Source organism: Triturus cristatus, chromosome 6 (genome assembly GCF_964204655.1).
Source record: "Triturus cristatus chromosome 6, aTriCri1.1, whole genome shotgun sequence".
Lineage (NCBI taxonomy): Eukaryota > Metazoa > Chordata > Amphibia > Caudata > Salamandridae > Triturus > Triturus cristatus.
In genome coordinates this window covers 1,123,153,832-1,123,178,731 of record NC_140589.1, presented here as the reverse complement: position 1 = coordinate 1,123,178,731, position 24,900 = coordinate 1,123,153,832, and the positions used below count along the sequence as shown (strand labels likewise).

General features: G+C 45.1%; 1 protein-coding gene across 2 annotated transcripts in view; it reads left to right on the top strand.

Moving 5' to 3' along the window:
• GALNT2 (polypeptide N-acetylgalactosaminyltransferase 2) overlaps nucleotides 1-24,900 on the top strand; it is a 948,626-nt gene that overhangs the window by 670,255 nt on the left and 253,471 nt on the right. For both annotated transcript variants that reach the window (XM_085612020.1, XM_085612019.1), the window contains one exon: nucleotides 16,811-16,937. In XM_085612020.1, coding sequence (XP_085468146.1) covers nucleotides 16,811-16,937 — 127 coding nt within the window. The remainder of the gene's footprint in view (nucleotides 1-16,810; nucleotides 16,938-24,900) is intronic.

Genomic DNA, 24,900 nt, shown 5'->3' with positions numbered 1-24,900 from the left:
TGGCAGCTTCCTTAACGCGAGCGACAGGTTTCTCAATGCAAGAGATAGTGACCTGCCACGAGCACCCGCATTGAGAAATCTCTCTGGGAGGTAGTCTAGCATACAATTTTCATCACTCACGCTTGCCAACTTAGTGTTAGCGTGCCGCAAGAGAGGAAAATTTGCGCTACGTGGAGTTATTCGGAACTCCGTGTTGAGCATGGAGTGGGGAAAACTCCATGAGCAGAATGAAATTTCATGCCCAGACCTAATATATTTTGCATTCAACATTTAAAACCACATTCGTACATTTGCCCATTAGTATAGCACTGTAGTGCTTTGGGTGTTCCAGTTTCCATAAATTAGCCAACCATTCCAGATATATTGTTCCTGTTCACGTAACTCTGGGAAATGTCAGTAGCCCTGGAATAAGTGAATTTCCAAGGCCGAAGCCCTTTGCTACACATCAAATAAATGGTTAAGCATGATAAATGCTCACAGAGGCCTATCTTTCTATAAACCAAAAGACTAAATCGCTATTGGGCTCAATAATCAGTTAAGTCACTTCAAAAACACTTAACAATCATACTTTGTCATTTTTTTATTATTTCATTTCTTTATCATTTATAAAATTTCATTTTTTTCTTCTTTTTTCATCTTTAAAACTTGTTCTTGAAATGTATACATCACAATAAAAGATCAATCCTATTATTACATCAAATACACAAAACATATAATACATTGCTCCACAAAGAGAAGGACCCCTGGGGGGAAAAAAAAACCACATGAATACACCAATTTCACAAAACTCATTCAAACACATCCACACTCATACAATCATCATACAAAATGCATCTGAACAAGGGGGAGAATATAGATATCAAAATCTCCGCGACTAGATTGAATGAATATGTTCACAAAACGGGTCTGAACATAGGGTTGACGCGCGTTTCGGCTGTATGAGAAGAGTAGTCAAACCACCTTCATCAGGACCTTTCCAGACACCCACATAGAAGTCACAACACCCAGGGGACCTGAAAAAACGTTGAAATTAAATATTATGAGCCCAAGACTTATACATCTGAAAGAAACACGTTAATTAAGGCCTGTGACGCCTGTCATCGCCTGATGTCGGTGACGGATCACCATCGCCGGTGCCTTTACTGCCTGGGGGCCGACCACAACATGGAGTCGTGCCCCAACTGTCAGGCCTTGACCTCGAAGGCTAGGCGGGAGCGGTCCCGTAAGCTTCTCGAGCTTCCGCACTCTGCTCCACGCCGCTCACGGTCCCGGTCCTGGAGGAGGTCCAAGGACCGGTCGCGGAGCCGCAGACATCATCATCGCTCGTCGGGCTCGAAGTCTTCGGGTAAGTCGAAGCGATCCAAGAAGTCCAAGAGGCGACACCGCTCTTCGGACTCCTCGTTGGTCGCGCGACTCGGCCGAGGGTCAGGGTAGTCCCACCCCTGCGGCTCCGCAGGAGCCGCGTCCGTCTCCATACCCGCCGGTCCCTGGGACTGACGCGACTCCGGCGGATGTCAGTGCCTTCCTCTCAGCCATGAGGGGCCTGGCTCCGCCGTGGACGCCTGCCGGTGCGCCTTCGGGCCCCGCGGGCTCGACTGGGCGACCTCGCGTGCCGACGGCTCCGGCCCCAGCGCCGTCGACGACTTCGGTCCCGACGCCGCAGGTCCCTGAGAGATCCAGGCCTGGATCTCTGTCGGCGCCGGTTGAACTCACGACGCCTCCTCCGCCGGCGCCGACACCGGTTCCACCTCCGGCGCCGTCTCCGGACGACGCCGTTCCCGTGTTTAGCCCCTGTCCGGACCCGACGCCGGCACGGTGCCGATGGATGAACGTTTCATCTACCGTCCGGCTCCGATCGTTCCTCCTGTTTATCAGGAATCGGATGACGGGCGCGACTGGGAGGGGTCTGAGGACCCTATGGCCCTCCAGGGTCAACTTTCACAGGACTGGGGAGACGAACTGGGGGATGCCAGAGGTCTGGACACTTCGCCGGACGCTGGCCTTATCTCTCCTCCGACTGTGGCTTCGGAGGAAGGTGCAGCTTTTTCCGTGGTGCTGCGCAAGGCGGCCGAAGCCCTGGGGCTCGAGTTGCCTGCTGTGGCCGTGAGGACTAATATCCTCACAGAGGTGCTTCAACCGTCAGCAAGCTCCACAGAGCCTCTGCTGCAGTTCAATGAGGCCCTCGTAGACGTTCTGCAGGACACTTGGTCCAAGCCCTCCACAGTTCCTCCTTAGGATCGGAACGTGGCCCAGCGCCACCGCCCTGCTCCGGGCGACCCCAGTTTTCTGTCCTAACACCCCACCCCGAGAGCCTGGTTATCCAGGCCTCCACTTCCCAATCCTCCGGATCGGGAATCCAAGAGGCTGGAACAGTTCGGAAAGAAACTGTTCGCTTCCCTGAGTTTGGGCCTGCGGTCTTTGAACACCGCTTCCCTCTTGGACCGTTTCTCCCACTCTCTGTGGATACGGTGGAGGACGTTCTGCCACTGTGTCCGGAGGAGGCCCGGACACGTCTCTCCCAGGCACTTGCTGACGGGCGAGATGCAGCGCGACATGCCATACGGTGTGGACTTGACACCATGGACTCGCTGGGTAGGGCGATTTCCACCATGGTGGCGCTCCGGCACCAGGCCTGGCTGAGGTCCACGTCTTTTTCGGGGGATGTCCAGAGTACCCTCATGGATATGCCCTTTGATGGCGCTCGCCTTTTTGGTGAGAAGGGGGATAGTGCGCTGGCTCGTTTTAAGGACTCCCGGGCTACGGCCACGTCCTTGGGTCTCTCGGCCTCACGCTTCTGCCTTTCGTGGCCAAGGAAGGGGCGCCTCCTCACGTCCGCCTAGCCACCGGCCGCAGAACCAACCTGCACGCGGTCGCGGACGTGGGTTCCGCTGTGGTGGTTCTAGAGGACAACGTGCCGGTCAGTCCACATCCACCCCGGCAGCATCCGCCTCAAAGCCTTCCTAGTCCGAGCATTCAGGCCCATTCCACGCCAGTGGGCGGCAGAGTTCGCCATCACCTGATCCACTGGCGCTCCATCACTTCGGACAGGTGGGTGCTGCAAATCGTCCGAAGGGGCTACTCCCTCCCCTTCGAGACGACCCCTCCAGCCATGCCACCGCAGTGCCACCGTATGTCGGAGGATCACTTGAATCTTCTGCGGGAGGAAGTTACGGCCCTCTTGGCCAAAGAGGCCATCGAGCGCGTTCCTGGTCCAGAAGTAGGCCGTGGTTGCTATTCCCACTACTTTCTGGTTCCCAAGAAGGGCAAAGGGGGCCTACGCCTTATCTTGGACCTCAGGAGCGTCAACACCTTCCTGCGGAAGGAACGGTTCAAGATGCTAACTTTAGCTCAGGTTCTGGCTGCCCTCGACCCTGGAGACTGGATGGTAGCGTTGGACTTGCAGGACGCCTATTTTCACATCCCCGTCCTGACGGCCCACCGGCGTTACCTGCGGTTCACGGTGGGTCAGGAGCACTTTCAGTTCACCGTGCTCCCCTTCGGCCTAACCAGTGCCCCTCGGGTGTTCACGAAAGTGATGGCGGTGGTCGCAGCTCATCTGCGCAGATCGGGGGTTCCAGTCTTCCCCTATCTGGATGACTGGCTGTTGAAGGCGGGCTCGCCCCTGCTAGGCGTCTCCCGCCTCCAGACTACGGCCGACCTCCTACATTTGCTGGGGTTCTCCATCAACGTGCCGAAGTCACACCTGAGTCCCTCCCAGAAGCTCCTCTTCATCGGAGCGGTTCTCGATTCGGCGCAGTTCCGGGCTTATCCTCCGGAACAGCGGGTCCGGGATATTCAGGCTCTGATTCCCATCTTTCGGCCTCTATCCTGGGTTTCGGTCAGGTTGGTGCTGCAGCTTCTGGGGCTGATGGCCTCCTGCATCCTGCGGGCTCTGCAGTGGGACCTGAAGTTTCAGTGGGCCCAGCATCGAGGCCATCTGTCCGACCATGTCTTGATCTCGGAGGGCACTGCGAAACAGTTGCAGTGGTGGCTCACGGACCGCGATTGGGTCAGTGGCAGATGCCTCTCCCTACCCCAACCGGAGCACGTAGTAGTGACGGACGTGTCCCTCCTGGGATGGGGGGGCCACATGGGAGAGGCGGAGATCAGAGGACTCTGGTCTCCGGCGGAGACTCAACTCCATATCAACCTTTTGGAGCTGAGAGTGATCCGGCTTGCACTGAAAGCCTTCCTTCCCTCTGTCCGGGGAAGTGTCGTGCAGGTGTTCACGGAAAACACCACCGCCATGTGGTATTGCAACAAACATGGCGGGGTGGGGTCGTGGACCCTTTGTCAGGAGGCTCTGCGCCTCTGGACATGGCTGCAACACCAGGGCATCACCCTGGTGGTTCAACATCTGGCGGGCTCTCTGAACGCCAGAGCAGACAAACTCAGCCGCCGGTGCATGATGGATCACGAATGGCATCTGAACTCGGGCGTGGCGCAAGGTCTCGTTCTGCAGTGGGGAGAGCCTTGGTTAGATCTATTCGCCACCGAAGAGAACGCGCAATGTCAGCAGTTCTGCGCGTTGGAATTTCCAAGGCAGCACTCGCTCGGAGACGCTTTTCGTCGCGAGTGGAGTTGCGGTCTGTTGTACGCCTTTCCGCCTATACCACTTCTGCCCAGAGTGCTGAAGAAGATCAGGCGCGACCGGGCCCAAGTTATCTTAGTGGCTCCGGATTGGGCACGAAGGTTCTGGTATCCCGAGCTACTCAGTATGTTAATCGATCCTCCGATACGACGGCCTCTTCAGGAGGACCTTCTGTCGCAGCAGCAGGGGACGGTCCTCCACCCGAACCTGTCCAGCCTCCACCTCCATGCGTGGAGATTGAGCAGCGGCAGTTGATGCCATTTGACTTGCCTCCTGAAGTCTGTGATGTCATTCTGGCAGCCAGGCGTCCCTCCACAAAGACGGTATACGCCTGCCGGTGGAACAAATATGTGGCATGGTGCACAGCAAAGGCTGTGGATCCCCTTTCCGCCCCTCTTTCTGAGGTTCTACTCTTTCTTCTTTCTTTAGCCCAGCAGGGCTCTGCTCTGGGCACCTTGAAAGGTTATCTTGCTGCAATCTCTGCCTTCTTACGGCTTCCTGATCAGTCTTCTCTTTTCAAGTCCCCTGTTGTTTCCCGTTTTCTCAAAGGCATTGCTCACATGTTCCCTCCTGTCCCCTTCGTAATGCCTCAGTGGGACTTGAATCTTGTTCTGACCTTTCTGATGTGTGCTCCTTTTGAGCCTCTTCACAATTGTCCCATTCGTCTTCTGACCCTGAAAACTGCTTTCCTGGTATCTATCACCTCGGCTAGACGGTTGAGTGAGCTCCAGGCTCTGTCATCTAAGCCTCCCTTTCTTTCTGTTCATCCGGACAAGGTTGTCCTCCGGTCTCGTCCTTCTTCTCTACCGAAAGTGGTGTCCCCATTTCACCTCGGGCAATCTGTCACGTTGCCCACCTTCTTTACGCCTCCGCATCCTTCAAAAGAGGAAGAGATGCTCCAACGTCTGGACCCAAAATGGGCGCTGTCCTTTTATTTGGACCGCACCAAACAGTTCCGGGTGGACGACCAACTTTTTGTTGGATTCGTAGGAGCTAAGAAGGGGAAAGCGGTACAGAAACGGACCATCTCGCGGTGGGTCGTGTTCTGTATTAAACTTTGTTACTCCTTGGCAAAAAAGGACCCTCCTGTTGGGTTGAGTGCCCATTCCACCCGGGCCACTGCGGCTTCTACTGCCCTGGGCCGGGGAGTTCCCTTGCGGGACAACTGTCAGGCGGCGACGTGGGCTTCACTGCACACGTTTGCCAAGCACTATTGCCTGAACAGCCATGTCTGGACAGACCGCTTCTTTGGCCGTTCTGTTCTCCAGGACTTTCTGGTGTGATCTTGGTTCGCAGACCCACCACCGGGGTTGGTATTGCTGGGGTATCTATTCTAAGGTGAGGAATCTAACTAACGTGTTTCTTTCAGATGAACAAGTTACTTCCCTTCGGTAACGATGTATCTGTAAGAAACATTAGTTAGTTAGATTCCTCACCGACCCACCCATCCTCCCCGTTCTGCGAACTGACATCTAGGGTAAAGGTTATCCTTTTCAGGGCCCTAGTTTTTTTGGCACCAATGTCGGTCTCTTGCATGGCTCTGCGTTCCTGGCGCGGAAAGCTATGTACAAGAACTGACGTCAGCGCGCGAGGGCGGCATCTAAGTACTCCGACGTCATTCCGGCGCACGACGCCGACGACTGACGCAGAGCCGCAGACGACGCCTAGCGACACGCAAGGGGTATTGCTGACGAAAAATCTTTCCGGATCCAGCCTGACGCCTGGGGATATTCTAAGGTGGGGAATCTAACTAACTAATGTTTCTTACAGATACATTGTTACCGAATGTAAGTAACTTGTTCTTTAAGGCACTGATTGGACCAAAATTAAAAAAAACACATAAAAAGATTATTATTCAATAAACATAAAAAAGTGACATTTAATAGAACCCACACCACCAACTTCCTTTGCTCCCACTACTCAGAAATGGGAGTATTGAGATAGCAAGTTACTATAGTAAATATTAGATATGAAGGAGAAGACAGAAAAGTATACACGAGTGCATAAATTAGTAGACCCTTAATTTCCATTCAATGCTACACATAACGTCACTAGTGCTCTGAAAAAGGGTCAAGGACCCTATTATTAGTTGTGGCAAGCATGACCTACTGCATGTATTAGTGCAATGGTGATTATATGCATAATAATACTTACAAAACAAAGATGACTGGTCAATACAAAAACCACTTGTGGATACAAACAGCGGCGTATATTAGAGAGTCGGTATTCAGTCTAAATAAAATATACAAAAAAGAGCATATTTTGGCAAGACTCATAAATATAGCTCAATACTAATAAGCTGAGACTGCCAGATAACTTGTCACAAAATACGAACCGAGTAAGGAGTAGACACAATCTGTAATATATCCTTCGTTCTTGTTTCCTCAACCCACAGTGATACACGTTCTGGCTTTTCATTAATTATGGCTATTTTAATATGCAGAGCGACATCCTCATAATAGCGGGTACTCAGTAAGGACCTATAAAGTTAAATGAAAAGAATCTATGAATTGTGATAGATCAGAATCATGTTTTACCTTTAGTCGATAAATGCATTGTCCTGCTCAGCCTAACAGACTATATATGCCATAGACAAATATCAAATCCAATACCAGTAATTTCAAACTTACTAATTAGGGCTGTCCACAAGCCATAAAATTATATGGCAAAACCACACCACAACTTGATATATCAGAAACCCAGACTCACTGTTTTGTAAATGTGTACATATTAGCAAAACCTCTTAAACCACGCAAAAGCTAATTGAGTCCCGTATCGGATCTATATAAATATTCAAAATTAGGGATTCCAACAATAGAAAAAGGCTTCAAAGATTTATTACAGGGCTACTACTGCTAAGGTTCGATTCCTCACAGTACTGCACGGCCATTATATATACAACAACTATCCAATCTAATCTATTCTAATAAAACAAAATCTTATCGCAAGTCAATAAGCCACAGAGATGTCTCTTAAATCTCCTAACCCTAGAGCGTGCTAACCATCAAAGTGGGCTCCGCATATATACACGCAACATCCAACGTTTGTTCGGCGAGAGGGTAAGGATTGATAGCCCGTGACCTATAAAAAGCTAACATCCGGCTTCCAAAAAGGTGCGAACAATGAACCATTACATGACGTTCATTGCTATAGAAGTAGTACTGAAACACTCCTCACCTGTGAGCACCATCATAAAATGTACAATATCTCCGAAAACAAGCAAATCATTAATCACAAAAAACATTTTTTTAGAAATTCAATTTTTAGGGCACCCTGTCAAAGGAAAAAATCTACTAATAGGAACCAATATAATCATAGGTCGAAATTTAAACTTAAAGTATCTCTTAGCAGTGTATAGGTATTTCTCCGATCCCAAAGAACGAATAACTATTCAATTAAAAAGAACATCGATGTTTTAAACCTCCCACAGGGTGAAACAAGATTAATCACATTCCGGGCATTAATTGGGACAAAATGCTTCTTCATTAGATGACCCCTGATAAAAAGAGAGAAATATGTGGTGGTTTTTTTTCAATGGCAATCTCACTTACCCACATAGTGTAAAGAAAAACCCGCCCAATAATCCAAACTGGCAGTGGCAGGTCTACACCCGACAACGATCACATCTGTCCACCCAAAAGACGTTCCTATATCGGTCGAGCAAATGTCCATTCCAGCATACAGTCAATTATTCACAATTACTCCAATACAAACCAACGAACCAAGTCCCTCCAGCAGGCCCAGATCCGGGCATTTAAACAAGTAACGACCTTTCCGAATAGGACACATTGTGGGCTAGGCACAAACAATCAATTACACAGAGGCTGCTCTAAAGAGTACTCTTTAAGAGTCCAGAATAGTGTGCTATCAAAAATAGCTATAGCTATAGGGCGAGACAGACTCCATATTCTTTTCCTGGACAATCGCCTTTTTTATCGAGAGGCCAATACAGAGGGAGAAACAAACGATGGCCACAAGACAGGGGAGAACAACAGCAGATGGGCCCTCAACCTCAAAAACCTTATTTCAACAACCGAAATCAGCAATATTGGCGGTAGATGGCAGTAATACCTGCTGCGATCCTAACAAGAAAGACACATTACCAATTTTTAATCTCTCCTCTGTAGACCTTAGTATTGAAGAAATCTCAGTTCTTGGTTGTGGTTTGTCAATTGTTCCCAGTACCCGCCTTGACACTTTTAAACTGCACAAGGACTTGTATGCCTTTTGCAGAAAAGTCAGCCTGAAACAATTCTTCCTGGATAGACCAATGGATTCCCAAGAAGTGAATCCTCCCTCCGTATTCACTCCAACTTTGGATATGCTTGGTCCAGAGGTAAACATTTTTTAGCAGAATGTTCTAAGAGAAATTGCGCGTCTTGTGAAACACCCTTGCAATTTACAAAATATTTTGTCACAAAAAGACAATTTAGCTCTTGATAAAATTAAATCTAACAGTGACAAAGGCAGGGGAATTGACATTATGAATAAATTGGATTATAACAACAAGATTTTGGAAATGTTGGCAGTCCCGGAGCACTATAAAAGGTCACATTTGAGGGTGCTCTCAAGACTGAATGCACACATTCAAGAGGTCACCCACAGAGCATAAGAATGTGGACTTATTTGTGTAGACGAATGTAGTTTCCTAAATAAGTCTTGCCCCATAACTCCAGCACTATATGGGTTGCCGAAAACACATAAAAATGTGGAAGACCCACTGTTACGTTCCATTATTTCCACTATTGGCTCAAGTACGGAGCCATTGTCAAAATATGTGGATTCTTACATTTGTCCTTTGACACAGAATTATGCCTCCTTCATCCGTGATACGGGGGATATTATCAAAATAGAGGGCACACCCTATAATCCAAACACTGACATTTTGGTGGCGCTTGACATTGAGGCGTTATACACAAATATCCCTCAATGTAAAGCGTTACAGGCGGTGGCATCCTTGCTCCAGCGATCTCCAGGTGATAGGCCGGATGGTTTTATCTTGCGGTGTTTGGAAATAGTTCTGTTAAACAACTTCTTAGAATTTAATGGATCACTGTATGAGCAAATCAAGGGCACCGGTATCGGTGCTTCCTGCGCGTCGAGCGTTGCGAACACCTATATGGGCGAGTGGGAGATGAGAAATGTCTTCAATGAAGCAGCACCATTGTTTGAAAATGTTTTTATATGGAAGCGTTTTTATTGACGACATTTTTTTTATTTGGAAAGGAGATGCCACGACTCTTCATGAATATGTTCTCTGGTTTAATGCTAATGATAAGAATTTGAAATTCACTGCTAACTTCAGCTCTGAGCAGGTGGAATTTCTGGATATTTTAATTTTTGGGTCAGAATACACATTGCAAGTTAGTCTATTTAGGAAACCTACAGCCAAGAATACTATACTACAGTATCAAAGCTTCCACCCTACCTGTCAGAATGATTCTGTCCCCTTTTGGGAATTCCTTCGTATACGTCGAAATTGTACACATATGGAGGATTCCATAGAAATGGAGATGCCCTGAAAAAACGCTTGCTAGATCGTGGATATCCACATCGTCTTGTAAGACATGCCTATAAAAGAGACAAATATTATAATCGAGATGCTCTGTTACAAGGCACTAATCGTACACAACATGATCAGATTACGTGTGTTATCAACCATTCTTCGTTAAATTACAAAATAAAAAATGTGATTAACAAGAATTGGAAGATCTTGAATACAGATAAAAATGAGATCCAACTTAAGCAACCATTAGTTACCTATAGGAGAAATCGTAACTTGATAGACCTATTGGTTCATACCAGATCTAAAGTGCCTAACGCTCAGTGTCAAACTACTATTACTGGACTACCTCCTGTATTAGGAAACCACAAATGTGGAGCATGTCATGCCTGGCGGCTTTAGTCACCGTGTCATTTAGATATAAGGATAAGAATGTGAAACTTAGGCATCTGATCAACTGTAGGAGCTGCAAAATTGTGTGCATATTATTCTGTCCATGTGGCTTGGCCTATATTAGAGAAACTGGACGTGAATTCCGCCTGAGATTTAGCGAACATAAATCTGCAATCAGAACAGGAAGGACTACGGCACCATGAGTACAGTATTTTTTGGATAAACAGCATTCTGAGATGGATGTGAAATGGTGCATTATAGAGAAAGTCCTGAATAAGGCAGGCCAACCAGCTGAAAGTACACGTACAAAAAGAGAAACATTCTGGATTTTTCATTTGAATAGTGTCAAGGAAGGATTAAATGAAGATATAGCCTGGCAAATTACTAAGATCTAACCTTGTTTATTATCCTAGATCCTTTCTTGTCCACAGCGTTTTCATTTTTGATAGCACTCTATTTCTGACTCTTAAAGAGTAATCTTTAGAGCAGCCTCTGTATAATTGATTGTTTGTGCCTAGCTCACAATGTGTCCTATTCGGAAAGGTCGTTACTTGTTTGAATGCCCGGATCTGGGCTGGCTGGAGGGACTTGGTACGTTGGTTTGTATTGGAGTAATTGTGAATACCTGTCTGTATGCCGGAATGGACTTTTGCTCGACTGATATAGGAACGTCTTTTGGGTGGACAGATGTGATTTGTTGTCGGGTGTAGACCTGTCACTGCCAGTTTGGATTATTGGGCGGGTTTTTCTTTCCGCTATGTGGGAAAGTGAGATCGCAATTGAAAACACACCACATATTTCTCTCTTTTTATCAGGGGTCATCTAATGAAGAGGCATTTTGTCCCAATTAATGCCCGGTATGCGATTAATCCTGTTTCACCCTGTGGGAGGTTTAAAACATCGATATTCTTTTTAATTGAATAGTTGTTCGTTCTTTGGGATCGGAGAAATACCTTTACACTGCTAGTAGATAGTTTAAGTTTAAATTTCGACCTATGATTATATTGGTTCCTATCAGTAGATTTTTTCCTTTGACAGGGTGCCCTAAAAATTGAATTTCTAAAAAAATGTTTTTTGTTTTTTTGTGATTAATGATTTGCTTGTTTTCGGAGAAATTGCACATTTTAAGATGGCGCTCATAGGTGAGTGTTCCAGTCCTACTTCTATAGCAATGAATGTCACGTAATGGTTCATTGTTCGCGCCTTTTTGGAAGCTGGATGTCTGCTATTTATAGGTCACAGGCTATCAATCCTTGCCTTTTCGCCAAACAAACGTTGGATGTTGTAAGTATATATGCGGAGCCCACTTTGATGGTAAGCGCGCTCTGAGGATAGGATATTTATGAGACATCTCTGTGGCTTATTGACTTGCGATAAGATTTTGTTTTATTAGAATAGATTAGATTGGATAGTTGTTGTATTTATAATGGCCGTGCAGTACTGTGAGGAATTGAACCTTAGCAGTAGTAGCCCTGTAATAAATCTTTGAGGCCTTTTTCTATTGTTGGAATCCCTAATTTTGAATATTTATATAGATCCGATACGGGACTCCGTTAGCTTTTGTGAGGTTTAGCTAATATGTACACATTTACAAAACAGCGAGTCTAGGTTTCTAGATATATCAAGTTGTGGTGTGGTTTTGCCATATAATTTTATGGCTTGTGGACATCCCTAATTAGTAAGTTTGAAATTATTGGTATTGGATTTGATATTTGTCTATGGCATATATAGTCTGTTAAGCTGAGCAGGACAATGCGTTTATCAACTAAAGGTAAAACATGATTCTGATCTATTACGATTCATAGATTCTTTTCATTTAACTTTATAGGTCCTTACTGAGTACCCGCTATTATGAGGATGTCGCTCTGCATATTAAAGTAGCCATAATTAATGAAAAGCCGGAACGTGTATCACTGTGAGTTGAGGAAACAAGAATGAAGGATCTATTACAGATCGTGTCTACCCCTTACTCAGTTTGTATTTTGTAATGAGTTATCTGGCAGTCTCAGCTTATTAGTATTAAGCTTTATTTATAAGTCTTACCAAAATATGCTCTTTTTTGTTTAGTAGATTGTGTCCCTGATGGGATATAATTATTGTGAAAAATGTTATTGCCTAAGGATTTTGGCACAACAAGGAGAGTCTTCGTAGGTAAGGCAGCATTAGTCCAATAGTTCACAACATTATAATGGGGAATTATGCCATCTAGTGCTTATGCGTTTCAATATTTTGATTATTTAGATTGAATACCGACTCTAATATACGCCGCTGTTTGTATCCATAAGTGGTTTTTGTATTGACCAGTCATCTTTGTTTTGTAAGTATTATTATGCATATAATCACCATTGCACTAATACATGCAGTAGGTCATGCTTGGCACAACTAATAATAGGGTCCTTCACCCTTTTTCGGAGCACTAGTGACGTTATGTGCAGCATCAAATGGAAATTAAGGGTCTACTAATTTATGCACTCGTGTATACTTTGCTGTCTTCTCCTTCATATCTAATATTTACTATAGTAACTTGCTATGTCAATACTCCCATTTGTGAGTAGTGGGAGCAAAGGAAGTTGGTGGTGTGGGGTCTATTAAATTTCACTTTTCTATGTTTATTGAATAATAATCTTTTTGTGTGTTATTTGAATTTTGGTCCAATCAATGTCTTAAAGTACAAGTCTTGGGCTCATAATATTTAATTTCGATGTTTTTTCAGGTCCCCTGGGTGTTTTGACTTCTATGTGGGTGTCTGGAAAGGTCCTGATGAAGGTGGTTTGTCTACTCTTCACATACCGCCGAAACGCGCGTCGACCCTATGTTCAGACCCGTTTTTTTAACATATTCATTCAGTCTGGTCGCGGAGATTTTGATATCTACATTGTACCCCTTGTTCAGATGCAGTTTGGATGATGATTGTATGAGTTTGGATGTGTTTGTGGAGCAATATATTGTATATGTTTTGTGTATTTGATGTAATAATAGGATTGATTTTATATTGTGATGTATAATTTTAAAAAAAGTTTTAAAAATGAAATGTTATAAATGATAAAGAAATGAAATAATAAAAAAAAATGAAAACCAAAGTATTATTGTAAAGTGTTTTTGAAGTGACTTAACTGATTATTGAGCCCAATAGCGATTTAGTCTTTTGGTTGGAAAGATAGGCCTCGAAGGAGCACTCCCATTGCTTGTTGTGTATTTTTCCCTCTTCTCCCTGGCCTGAAAAGAAACTCTCTAGAGGGGGTCCCCATATATGCAGTAGCAAGAGTCATTTGATAAGTCATTTAGTTTATTGTAAGCATATGCCCTCCAAACCAGAAGCTCACAACAGACACCCCTCTTCTGAGTGTGCCCCCTTCGTTATTGAATGGGGAAAAGCAGGGCATATAACAATTGCTAGAGGAATTCTATTTTTCAGGAACATGTTAACGTGAGATTTGTCTTTAAAACTAGCCCTTAGGTCTGGAGAAATAAAAAAGTGTCAAAGTACGAAGTGTCATGGTTCTTTTTAACTTATTACACTGCCCAAGATGTTTGTAAGAACTTTATGCCACTCAAATCAAGGTGATACATGTACCTCCGTTTTGTAAGTGGATCTCTATGCCTCACAGTCCTGATTATCAAGCTTGTAGACATTTTAAAATAATTGCTGTTATTGGTGATAGTGGTGTAAAATCTGTATCCCACTGACCCAGCTCTCATAGAGTTATCATTGCTTTTACAAAATATGGAAAAGTATCACTGCGTAGGGAATGTCTTGAATAGCAACACAATCAAGTTCTCCCAGCCACGATGGTCTGGGGCAGCTGAGTATGTGTATTACTGCTACATGACCTCACTTCAGGGTCCTCACTTTTAGACTGAACTGTTCATGTGCTCTCTGTGCACGCTTGGTGATTGACAGGAGGTAGGCGATAGTCAGTTTTTTACTCCACAGCATGAGGTTGGAGGCTAAGTTTCGTTAGACCAAAGTAACCCAGGTGCTGTTTGCCTTCTACTTCTAAGAAAGCTCAATCCAGGTACCATCTGGAATGATGTTTACTTTTCACACTTTAACTAGTGGTGTTTAAATATATGATATATTTGGTGGAACTTCTCTTGGGCGCACTCTTCCTTGCATTGGTGATAGCTTCCATTACTAATGAACTACGGGCTTGTTTTCTTGAGCAGTCTCTCTCTTTTACTGGATCTTTTTTCCCAGGTGGTTCTTCTCTACACAGTGGTCTTCACAGGTCAACATTCTGTGTCATTCCATCTTTTGTCTCCCATTGCTCTGTACTCTTTAGTGATTACCACTTATGTGTCATCAGTTTATATTATGATGCTATTATTAGGGTGCTTTGTAACATCATTTATGTACACTTCACAGCCTTGAAAAAGTAATCTTCTGCGAAAGACATGTTGGCTGTTATCAATGCAAAAGAAGTGTTTAACTTTACATCTTCATAAACGTAAGCTTCTGACCAACTCAATAACGATGTTCTTACTGTTATCCAATGTTGGTTCTGATTATATTCTTACATCCTGTGTACATGAATTTACTAAGCCTGTTCACTGAGGTTACATATTATATGCTTTCTAACACAATATATTGATAATTTTGGAAAGTTATCCTTGGACATCACTTGGAGGTGTGCTCTGAGACCTTCATAAGTCTCAAATGAATGTCTTTTTTACTGAGTCTCCGTGCATCTAGTTGGTAACAATAGTGCTTTTTTGTAGCATCCTTTACCATACAAATTGAGCTACTGAGTAAAACTTGTACGGCTGTACTCAGCCTATATGTCTAGGATGTGCATTTAGCCTAACCACTGCTATCAAGTGTAAAGTAATAAAATGCAGAGACGACCTTGGTTGTACTGTTTAGAAGTCACTCTGCTAAGAAAACAAAACAGAGGGTGATTAAGACGACCAGAGTTGTGGGAACAAGGACCGTTGCAGCCGTCATTCAGGTCTATTTTGGTCACTTCTAATGAGGACTTTGGGTACTCCTAATAAGGACTAAGATTGAACTCCTTAGTGGGGGGATGTCGCCTCGTGTTAATGGGGAATAGGTCCTTAGATCGAGAAGTTTGAGTCAAGAGCTGACCATGGTAACACTAGTGTGCCGAAGGCTGTGTGTATTATTTGTGATGTGACGTATTGTACTTTGTGTTTGTAGATAAATACTCCTTTTTACATAAAAGCAAGTATTTGACTTGACAATCATTTGTGGAGGGTTGCCGGGTTTATTTTGTGTTATGAGCCTGTGTTCACCCGACACCTACATCCTTCCTCAGAAGTCTTGGACTACATGACTCGCATTACCATTGAGAGGAAAGTGCTGAAGGGGTACGTGGCCCAGGTGGTCAGAGCCCAGGGTATGCCTAGCCTCGGAACATCAAGAGTAAAATGCCTCAACTACCACAGTTGGTCCTAGTAGCTCTTACTTGCCCACTGGTCCTCTGGAAAGGGCTGTTACAACCCAACTCACTGAAACGTAATATGCCACAATTAACCCTTCAGAGCAACGAAGACTAAGCCCTCAAATTCGAAATGCCGCTACCAATATCACTGACTAATACAAGAAGTTTCCTTCACCTGTCAGGGGCTTTGTTTGTCCCATATTTGGAGGACTTTATCTGAGTTGAAGGGATTTAGCTATTGGTTGCTAACCAATGAAGCCTTTTGACTGTCATTTTGTCTTAACAGCTTATTCTGTTTACATTTATTTTCCTAAAATGATTAATTGCATAACTTTTCCTCTGCAATAATATGATATGCTTGAATGGCTACGTTTTTTGTGTGTAATCTGATGTATGGTACACTTGTATTTTATGATGTCAGACTTTTACTCTTCAACAAATTGCTGATAAAGGGATCACCAACTACTTGATTTCCACCGTGAAATGACCACAGGGCTGAAGTGTTAAAACCCTTGAAGCTCTTCCGTAATATAAGACACCTAATTTAATAAAAAATTCAAAGTTTCCAACCAAAGGAAAATAGGTGTTTTTGTGTTTTCGTCCCCTGTGTTTTAGTGATTTGTGTGGAATGATATTTGGATTTCCTATAGGAGGGCAGCAGGGATTGTAAAACTGTCTAGGGCGCATAACGATGTGACTTGGAGAGGCTGAGCATGGAAAAGATAATATATACTTTGGTTTTGTTTTTTTATCACAGCACTGCCCTGTTATTCCCCCACAGAAAGACTTTCCTTACTATACTTTCTCTCATTGGATTGGGAAATTTAGAGCTCATCTCATGAGCCAAAATTGAGCTTGCTACACCGAGTTTAGTTTAACAACGCAGTTCGCATACTCACTCATGCATGTGGTTTCTTACAGAAATTTCATTCCGTGTCTGGCAATGTGGCGGAAGCCTCGAAATCATCCCGTGCAGCAGGGTCGGCCACGTCTTCCGCAAGCAGCATCCTTACACATTCCCAGGAGGCAGCGGGACAGTATTTGCTAGGTAAGCATCTCTTTTGTAAGTAATTAGAAAAAGCTTAGAAAAAAGAGCATGGCAGAACTTCCTGTGAATGCATTTTTTTAACAGTGAAAATGTAGAATTCTATTAATCTGCTTTTGCTACCAATCCCTTTGCGTTCATTAGTGGCCATTAGCCTACAGTGCGGTACTGTTAAAATGAATACATTTGTTAAGATGAAGACTTCCCGATCTCCCTTGACCCGTGGATTTTGTATAGCAGACAGAGAACGTTTTGTTAAAAAAGGGCATAATTATTGAATTTTCTGCTTTAGACCAGTGTGTGTGTGTATTTTTGGTTCCTTTTCAGGATTTGTGGAAAGATTTGCAAAGTTTTAGCTGTGCCATTTTGCTCGAAAAATGTGACATTTGCGACCGTTTGCCACATATATGTTATTTAACCCTAGCATTCTGCCTAAGATATATTTAACAGTTTTATTTTCCTGCGCATTGCCATTTTGCGTAGAAAAGCGCAGCAAAATGTAATCTTACATGGATTCAAATCTGCATACACGTTTCTGTTGGTTTGGGTTCGACTAGAGTTACAATGATCTCTCTATTTTTGAAAATGAAGTAATGCAAAAAAAAACTTGCATTGATAAACTAGGAAACTTTCCACCATTGCGAAGAGCAAAAATCAGGAACTTCAAAAAAAAAAAAGTCAAAGGCTAAAAACTTTGCACATTGTTCTTATATACTGTAGAATAATGGAAACGAGCTTGCGGTGCAATCTTGTGTGCCTGGACATTGTTACTAAAGTCGTAGGCCTACAAAAGCCTCATTTTAGTTGCTCAGTCTGGCATCAACATTAAGCACTTCAGAATGTTCCTTTGTTAGCATCCCATTGGGTTTTGAGACCAGTTTCCACGTAATTCCCCTCTATGTTCACTTCTTGTGGCTCCTTGTTAACTGCAGTAGATGCTGTGTGGTTTTATTTAATATTTTATTCCTCTTTAATCATGTCTTCCTCCCTTCTTTCAAACGCGTTAGTGACTCCTGCTGTTCAGCAGATTACACCATCGCTGCTCTTGAAAGGATTTTGTAGCTATGAAAAGACCTCTTGGTATTGCACACTCTTCCTATCATGTGCCCTCCCATGCATCCTTGAAAGTGGCTATGATGTCCCAGCCTAAACTTTCCATGCAAATAACTTTGAATGATGAATGGCGTTTTTCACTTGTCAGACTGATTTTAGTAGCTAAATTATTGGTTCTAGAATGAAAACGAGTCTTGCAAAGCCACAAGGGAACCTGTTGAGGGCTTTGAATCATTGTCAGTATGTAACAATAGTACAGTGTGTGGAAGCAGCAACACTAACTGGATAACTAAGACATGGGCAAAGTGGGCAATTGTCCAGAGACCCCATAGTCTGAAGAATTTGTTAACTGTTTTTTTTCTATCTCTCTCTGCTTACCTTTAAAACTCTCTCCAGCTACCCCCAGCTCACTAGCCTCTTCCTTTGTTTACCTTTTTATCTCCTCTCCTGACTCTCCCTCTGTACCGGACTACATTCCTCTTACCTCTATTTACTTTTTAGTCGACTGCCTTCAAATTAACTTGTCATCTCGGCTGCCTCTAGCTACCTCGCATTTCTTTCAAGTATACGTTGCTACCTTTCTCTCCCGTCCCTAATGCTTTCTCTGTCACTCTGTTACTACTGCTGCATCTCTAACCCCTCTCTCTCTCTACCTCACCTTTCTCTGTTCACTCAACCACTTGCTTTCCAACTCACGTCCCTGACTTTGTTCAATCATTTCATCTCTCTACCTCAGATCTCGATTTATCCATTCCTCTCTCCATCTCTGTCTCGCCTCCCTCTATCTATGTTTCGCCCCTGTCTATCTCACCTTTGTTTTTTTATTTCTCTCTACCTTATATCTCACTTGCTTCTCACTACATTACCTCTATTTAACTACATAACTACTATTTACCTTAGAGTTCATTTGCTCACCTCATTTTTTCTATCTCTGTCCCGCTTAATTCACCTCTCACTTCTTTACAATGGGTTCAGGTGGAAGGCTCATTCGCCTGTCATCCAAATCACACCGGCTATGAAAAATGTGCTTCCTTGGTGGTAAAAGTCCAACAATCTCTCATCAGGGCTAATATTCCTAACTCCAGTTCCATAGTACATAATGACAGATGCTTCTATGGAGGTCTGGCGAGCCCATCTACAGGATTTCAAATAAGTGGCCAATAGAACTCTTTCAGTCCAAAATGCACATAAACTTCCTAGAACTCAGGGCAATTTCTCTTGCCCTTTAGCCTTTTTAACAAGAATGCAGGAATCATCAGTGTTGATACGAACAGACAACACCATCAGTACAAACAGTGAGGTACAAGATCTCAGATCCTGTCTCTGGAGGCGCAGGAAATATGGAAATGGGCATTAGCACACCAAGTCTCCATAAAAGCGGAACATCTGCCGGGGGTGAGCAACAGTTTGACAGACACCTAAAGCAGTACAAATTTGAGCTGCCAAGAATGGAAGTTTTTTTAATACATTTGAAACCCCATATTCCAGCGATGAAGCAAAGCCAAATCTGGATCTCTCTTCTACTCTAGAGAACCGGAAATGGCTGTTTTACGCAAGCTGGTACCCTCAAGAAGGGTTATAGGGAAATGCATTTTCGATCAGATGGTCAGAGATCTATGCATACACCTTTCTCTCATGTCCCCTCAGTCCCAGGTTTCTCATGAAAATGAAATGGTAGCCATGCCGACTAATACTCATTGCTCCACGGTGGCCAATACAGCACTGGCTCACAGACCTTCTGCTGTTATCGAAAGACAATCACATTCATTTGGAGCCCCGGAAGGATTTGCTCTCAATGAACCGCACACAGGTCCTTCATCCGCACCCAACTTCTCTGCATTTATCGGCCTGGCTCCTAAATACCATGAGCTGCAATACTGGGATATCCCAGAGAACTGTAGAGATATCTTACCAAGAGCGGACACTTCAAACAAAACGTATTGCCTGAAATGGAAAAGTTTTGGACTTTGGTGCCTGCAGTCCAACGTCCCCCCAATTTCATCACCTTCAGGACCGGTTTTGCCATAACTTCTCTCTCTGGCCAGATTGGGCCTGGTGCATTCTTCCATTAAAGTGAATCTAGCGGCCATCTCAAGGTACAGACAAACATCAGGTTCTCCTTCTCTGTGGTAGAACAGACTGATCACTCAATTTCTTAAAGTCTTATTCAGAGTTTTCCCTCTAATAAAATCACTTCCACCAACCTGGCAACTGAACACAGTATTGTCACAACTGGTGAAGAGCCCCTTCAAACCTATCCACAGGGCAGAACTCAAATTCCTAATGTGGAAAGTTGCTTTGCTTTTGGCTCTTACTTCCGCAAGGAGAGTAAGCGAACACTAGGCTTTTACAATAAAGGAACCTTTCTTCCAATTCAAAAATAATACTTGGGTTCTCCGAACGAATCCCAAGTTCATACCTAAAGTTGCAAAAGATTTCCATCTCGACAAACCTGCACTGCTCATGACTTTTTTCCCCAGATCCACACACACCTGCAAAGCAATCTTTGCATACCAATGACGTGTAAAGGTGCTTTAAGTTCTATTTGCATCTGCTAACTATTCTGATTCTAGCATGTGACTCTATGAAAGATCTATCCAATACTGGAGAAAAATGTATTACTTACCTGTATTCTCGTTCTCCAATATTGGTATCCTCCAGAAATTCACATGCAACCCACCCTACTCCTCTTGGAGGCTCCTCTTCTTTGCAAGTGGTGACTATTACCACTAGTGGTTGAAAATCTGAGGGAAGATGCCTATGCTGTGAGTGTTCTAAAGGGTGCTACTACCGGAGTGGCTGGAGTTTAGTTCTTTATAAATGATAGAGCTAAGCTACCAAAGTCAGTGGATTTTACCATTGTAAGCTATGTATGCTACTGCTCCTGGCTTTGGCGGTACTGCGGGACTCCCACCTCGACGACGGGGATGAATCAAGCATGTGAATCTATTAAAGATACTAATACTGGAGAATGTGAGTTGCAGGTAAGTAACAGGGTTTGTATTGTGTATATATAGAAAGTGGACAGGAGTGACCAGGCAAGAAGTAAATTTAGATTTTACCTGATAAGTGGTGAAAATCTACCGAGCAGTGCTTACATATTACATATTCACTGTTGCAGTGATGTTACCAGTTGTGAAGGGGTTTTTTTTGATGACGAATATCCACAAAACTACAATTCCAAGTGCTATGTACATGTGTTTTATTTTAATATCATGGAGTATATCCAACAAACACCAGTACCCTGTCTTTCCTACAATGAAGGGTACAGGATGATTGAATTCCATATAAGATGGACAGAAAGTCTAGACACAAGTTCAAAATGAAATAATTGTATTAATGTTTTTCAGGCTTTTGAGTACTATTTGTCTACAGTATGCTGTTCCACTTGAGCTTTTAGTGTTTTTTCCTGCAGTGGTTTCTGAAACTTTTACATGAAATTAAAGTCAATTAAACCTGTAATTAAAATGTATCTTGTCGTAGGCCCAGCCCATCTTTAAATTGGCAATGAAAGCGAGAGTAATGTTCGTTGGAAGATTATTTCAAACACTCAGAGCATGTTGCTACATCTTTTGTTCGACTGATATGTCCAAGGTTTTGCAGCGTGAATATTTTCTGGATTCACATGCTGTGCATTATTCCGCCATCTAGTGGTTGGGTCCGCAATTACTGTATTTGTCTTTTTTTTGTTGTGTGTGTGTGTTTGGTGGCATCGACATACCACCATTTGGTGTCCTTCTGTGATGTCGACGAGCTTCCTCCTTTGGTTACCATCTTCAGATTCTTTTTTTCCGCCCTTGGGTCTGGATCGTTACGGAAGGAGCTCCAAGGATTTGGAGAGAAGAATCCACGAAAATTGAAGAAAATAGTTCTACACGTCAGCGATATCTACATTCGATGTTCCGGTCGTCGATTCCAACAGTCTGAGTAAGCCGAAAGGTTAAAAACAACAAAACTTCGATGAAAAAACGGAGAATGCGCATGCAGGGGGCTCCCTGCGCAAAGTAAGGGACAAGACACCATTCAAGTTTTGCAAATATTGCCACCACAAGACATAGGGGGGCGTGGCTTGCCGGGCTGCGGAATGGCTGCTCCCTGAGAGAGCTCCGCTGGCCGAGAAATAATCCGATCAGTAATCCGTACTAATGTGGACTTAAACCTGCACCAGATCCGATCCCCCAACATCTGAACACCTGTGGCGTGTGGTGGTGACGGTCCGAGTTGCACCGCTGCGGAGAGGTGAGCACTGCCGGCCTGCGGTTGGAGGAGCAACCCACGCACATTGCGCTGCGGAGATCGGAGGCGGCGGGGGTGTGCACCTGAGGCCGAGGTCGCGGCCTGGGCCTGTGAGCTGCGCTGCTGCGGAGGATCGGAGTGGGCGCTGACCTGAGCCCGGGCGCGAATCGGAGGCCGAATATCGGGCCTCGTGTGATGCCGGCACCCATCTGGACGAAGACGGTGCTGTGAGTGGAGAGGGCGCAGCGCTGGGGCCATTCGTGCTGCTGAGGCCCCCGCCATGCCGGCGGCTCCGGGACATTCTTAATGATGCGCAATTGTGATGCTCGATCATCGCGGGGTGCAATGCTTGACGGCTCTTCTGGTGCATGAGACTTGGCTAATCACCTGCCTGTGGAGGAGTTTTGACGTCCCACATGGGTTAGGTGAGGCAGTGCGAGTATCCCCCCCCATTGGGGGTGGGTTGGAGGGCCTTTGCTGTAATTCGTAGTGTCGACTGTGGCCCTTGGGCCCTAGGCGATGCCCTGCAGGCATCTGGTGGGAACTGAAGCCGCCTGGCACCTTGCTTGATTAGTCCCCTCTGCCGATTTCATTGGATTGCAGCTTGGGGGTCGCGGGCTCGCCCAGGGATTTTGCCCCTTCATTGCAGTGGGCCTCCTGACAATTGGTGCTGCCTGGGCAGGTGTTGAGGGTGCGGTGGTGCTGGAGGGAAAGCCGGGGCCCGCTGTGTATGGTGGCATCTGACCAGATCTAAGACATGGGCAAGCAGGACGTGAAGCAGCCCAGACTCAATTTTGAGCAGCGGAAGTCATCCCGACAATTGGATCAGGATGTGGACACGGCCTCCGGAGGATCAACGGAGAGTCGGCAGGAAGAACAGGGTGAAGACATGCGATCCCTCATGCTGGAAATGCGATCAAGCCTGCGCACTATAGACGCGAAGCTAGACAACCTTACATCCCAGATGGAGATGGTAAATTCTCAGGTGGGAGTACATGAACAACGCATAGACGCCCTCGAGAATAAACAGTCGGACTTCCATGACTTCCTGGTGGAGACAAAAGATCAACTCTCGCAAATGGACAGGCTCCTAGGTGTGATCAGGGCAAAGAACGAGGATTTGGAGGCCAGATCGCAACGCAACAACGTACGCGTCACGGGTGTCCCGGAGACTACAGCCATCACGAAAATGGAGGTATACATCTCTGACCTTTTGAGGGACCTGTTTGCGACGCACTTGTCACCGCAGTTTGCTGTGGAAAGGGCGCAACGTACTCTCGGGCCTCGGCCGCCGGTGGGGGCCACGCCGCGTCCCATATTGGTGCGGTTGTTAAACTATCAAGATCGAGACGCTATACTACGTCAGGCCCGCACGATGGGGTCAATACAACATCAAGGGAATCAAGTTGCCTTTTATCCGGATTTCACGCCGGCGGTCCAAGCGGCCAGGAGAGAGTTCCTGCCGGCGAAACGGATCCTCATGCAGTCACAGATCCCGTATTCCTTGCTTTACCCGGCCAATCTGAAAGTATCACACAATGGATCTACTCACTTTTTCACAGACGCCAAGTCCGCCATGAAATTTGCCAAGCATGTGGGTGGGAAGCCGAAAAAACTAGCCCTCGACCTGGCGGCGCCCCCAGAAACCAGCTAAGTGACAATGACTGAATTCTGAGATGGGATTTATCCCTTTTTTTGCTCTGCTATACGCACACTGTCGATGTTGGGGAGGGCATTATGTACAGTTGGTTAAATGGGAGTGATGGGTCGCTAATGGTTTGCTATTAACATGGAGACTCTTATTATCGCTCTGATTCCACATAGTATATCTAGACCTCGCTACAGGACCAGTATTTAATTTTTGCTAGTTGATATGTCACTATAGACTAGCGCGACTGCCTTGTTAGAGCGGTGGGCTGAGGAAGGGGAAGTTAATATGATTGTAACCGCAAGTGAGTTGATATTTATCACTATGCTCAAGCCACTGAGTTGTTCATGTTATGTCACAGTGCAAGTCCTTCCACTGCAGTTTCTTGGCCACCCTGCGCAGGTAGGGGTTGCCACCTGGCATTCTTTCGTCCCCATGGGAAATTTCCCGGATATTTTTTGTTGTATGTATTTTGAAGGTGGGGGGGGGTATGCTTCAACCGAGTTGGGGGGTTGATGTGGGTGGATGGGTGGGAGTTGGGGTGGAGTTTGTGTGGTTTGGGGATGTATGGCATTGCCACGGTAGAAGTTATATACACTATTACGAAACGCAACAATTTTTAGAGGGAGATTCTGACGCAACATATTTGACTGATACACACTGCACGAAATTAACATAAATTGTTTATCCTGGAACATATGCGGCCTTAATGATGGCAGGAAGTCCCGCATGGTCCATGCCTATCTCACTAGACACAACATCGACATATGTTTACTACAGGAGACTCACCTTAGTGCGGCCACAGCTGCAAGGCTCAGGCACAACAGATGGGGGTACTCGTACTCCTCGATATACTCAAATTATGCTAGAGGGGTGGCAGTTCTGATAAAACGTGGATTGGACTGGAGGGAACGAGAGGTTCACACAGATACTGAAGGTCGGTACATTATTCTTGTGGGGTATTTGGGAGGCACGCTGCTCACTTTGGTGGCACTATATGGGCCAAACGTCGATTCGCCTGAGTTTTTC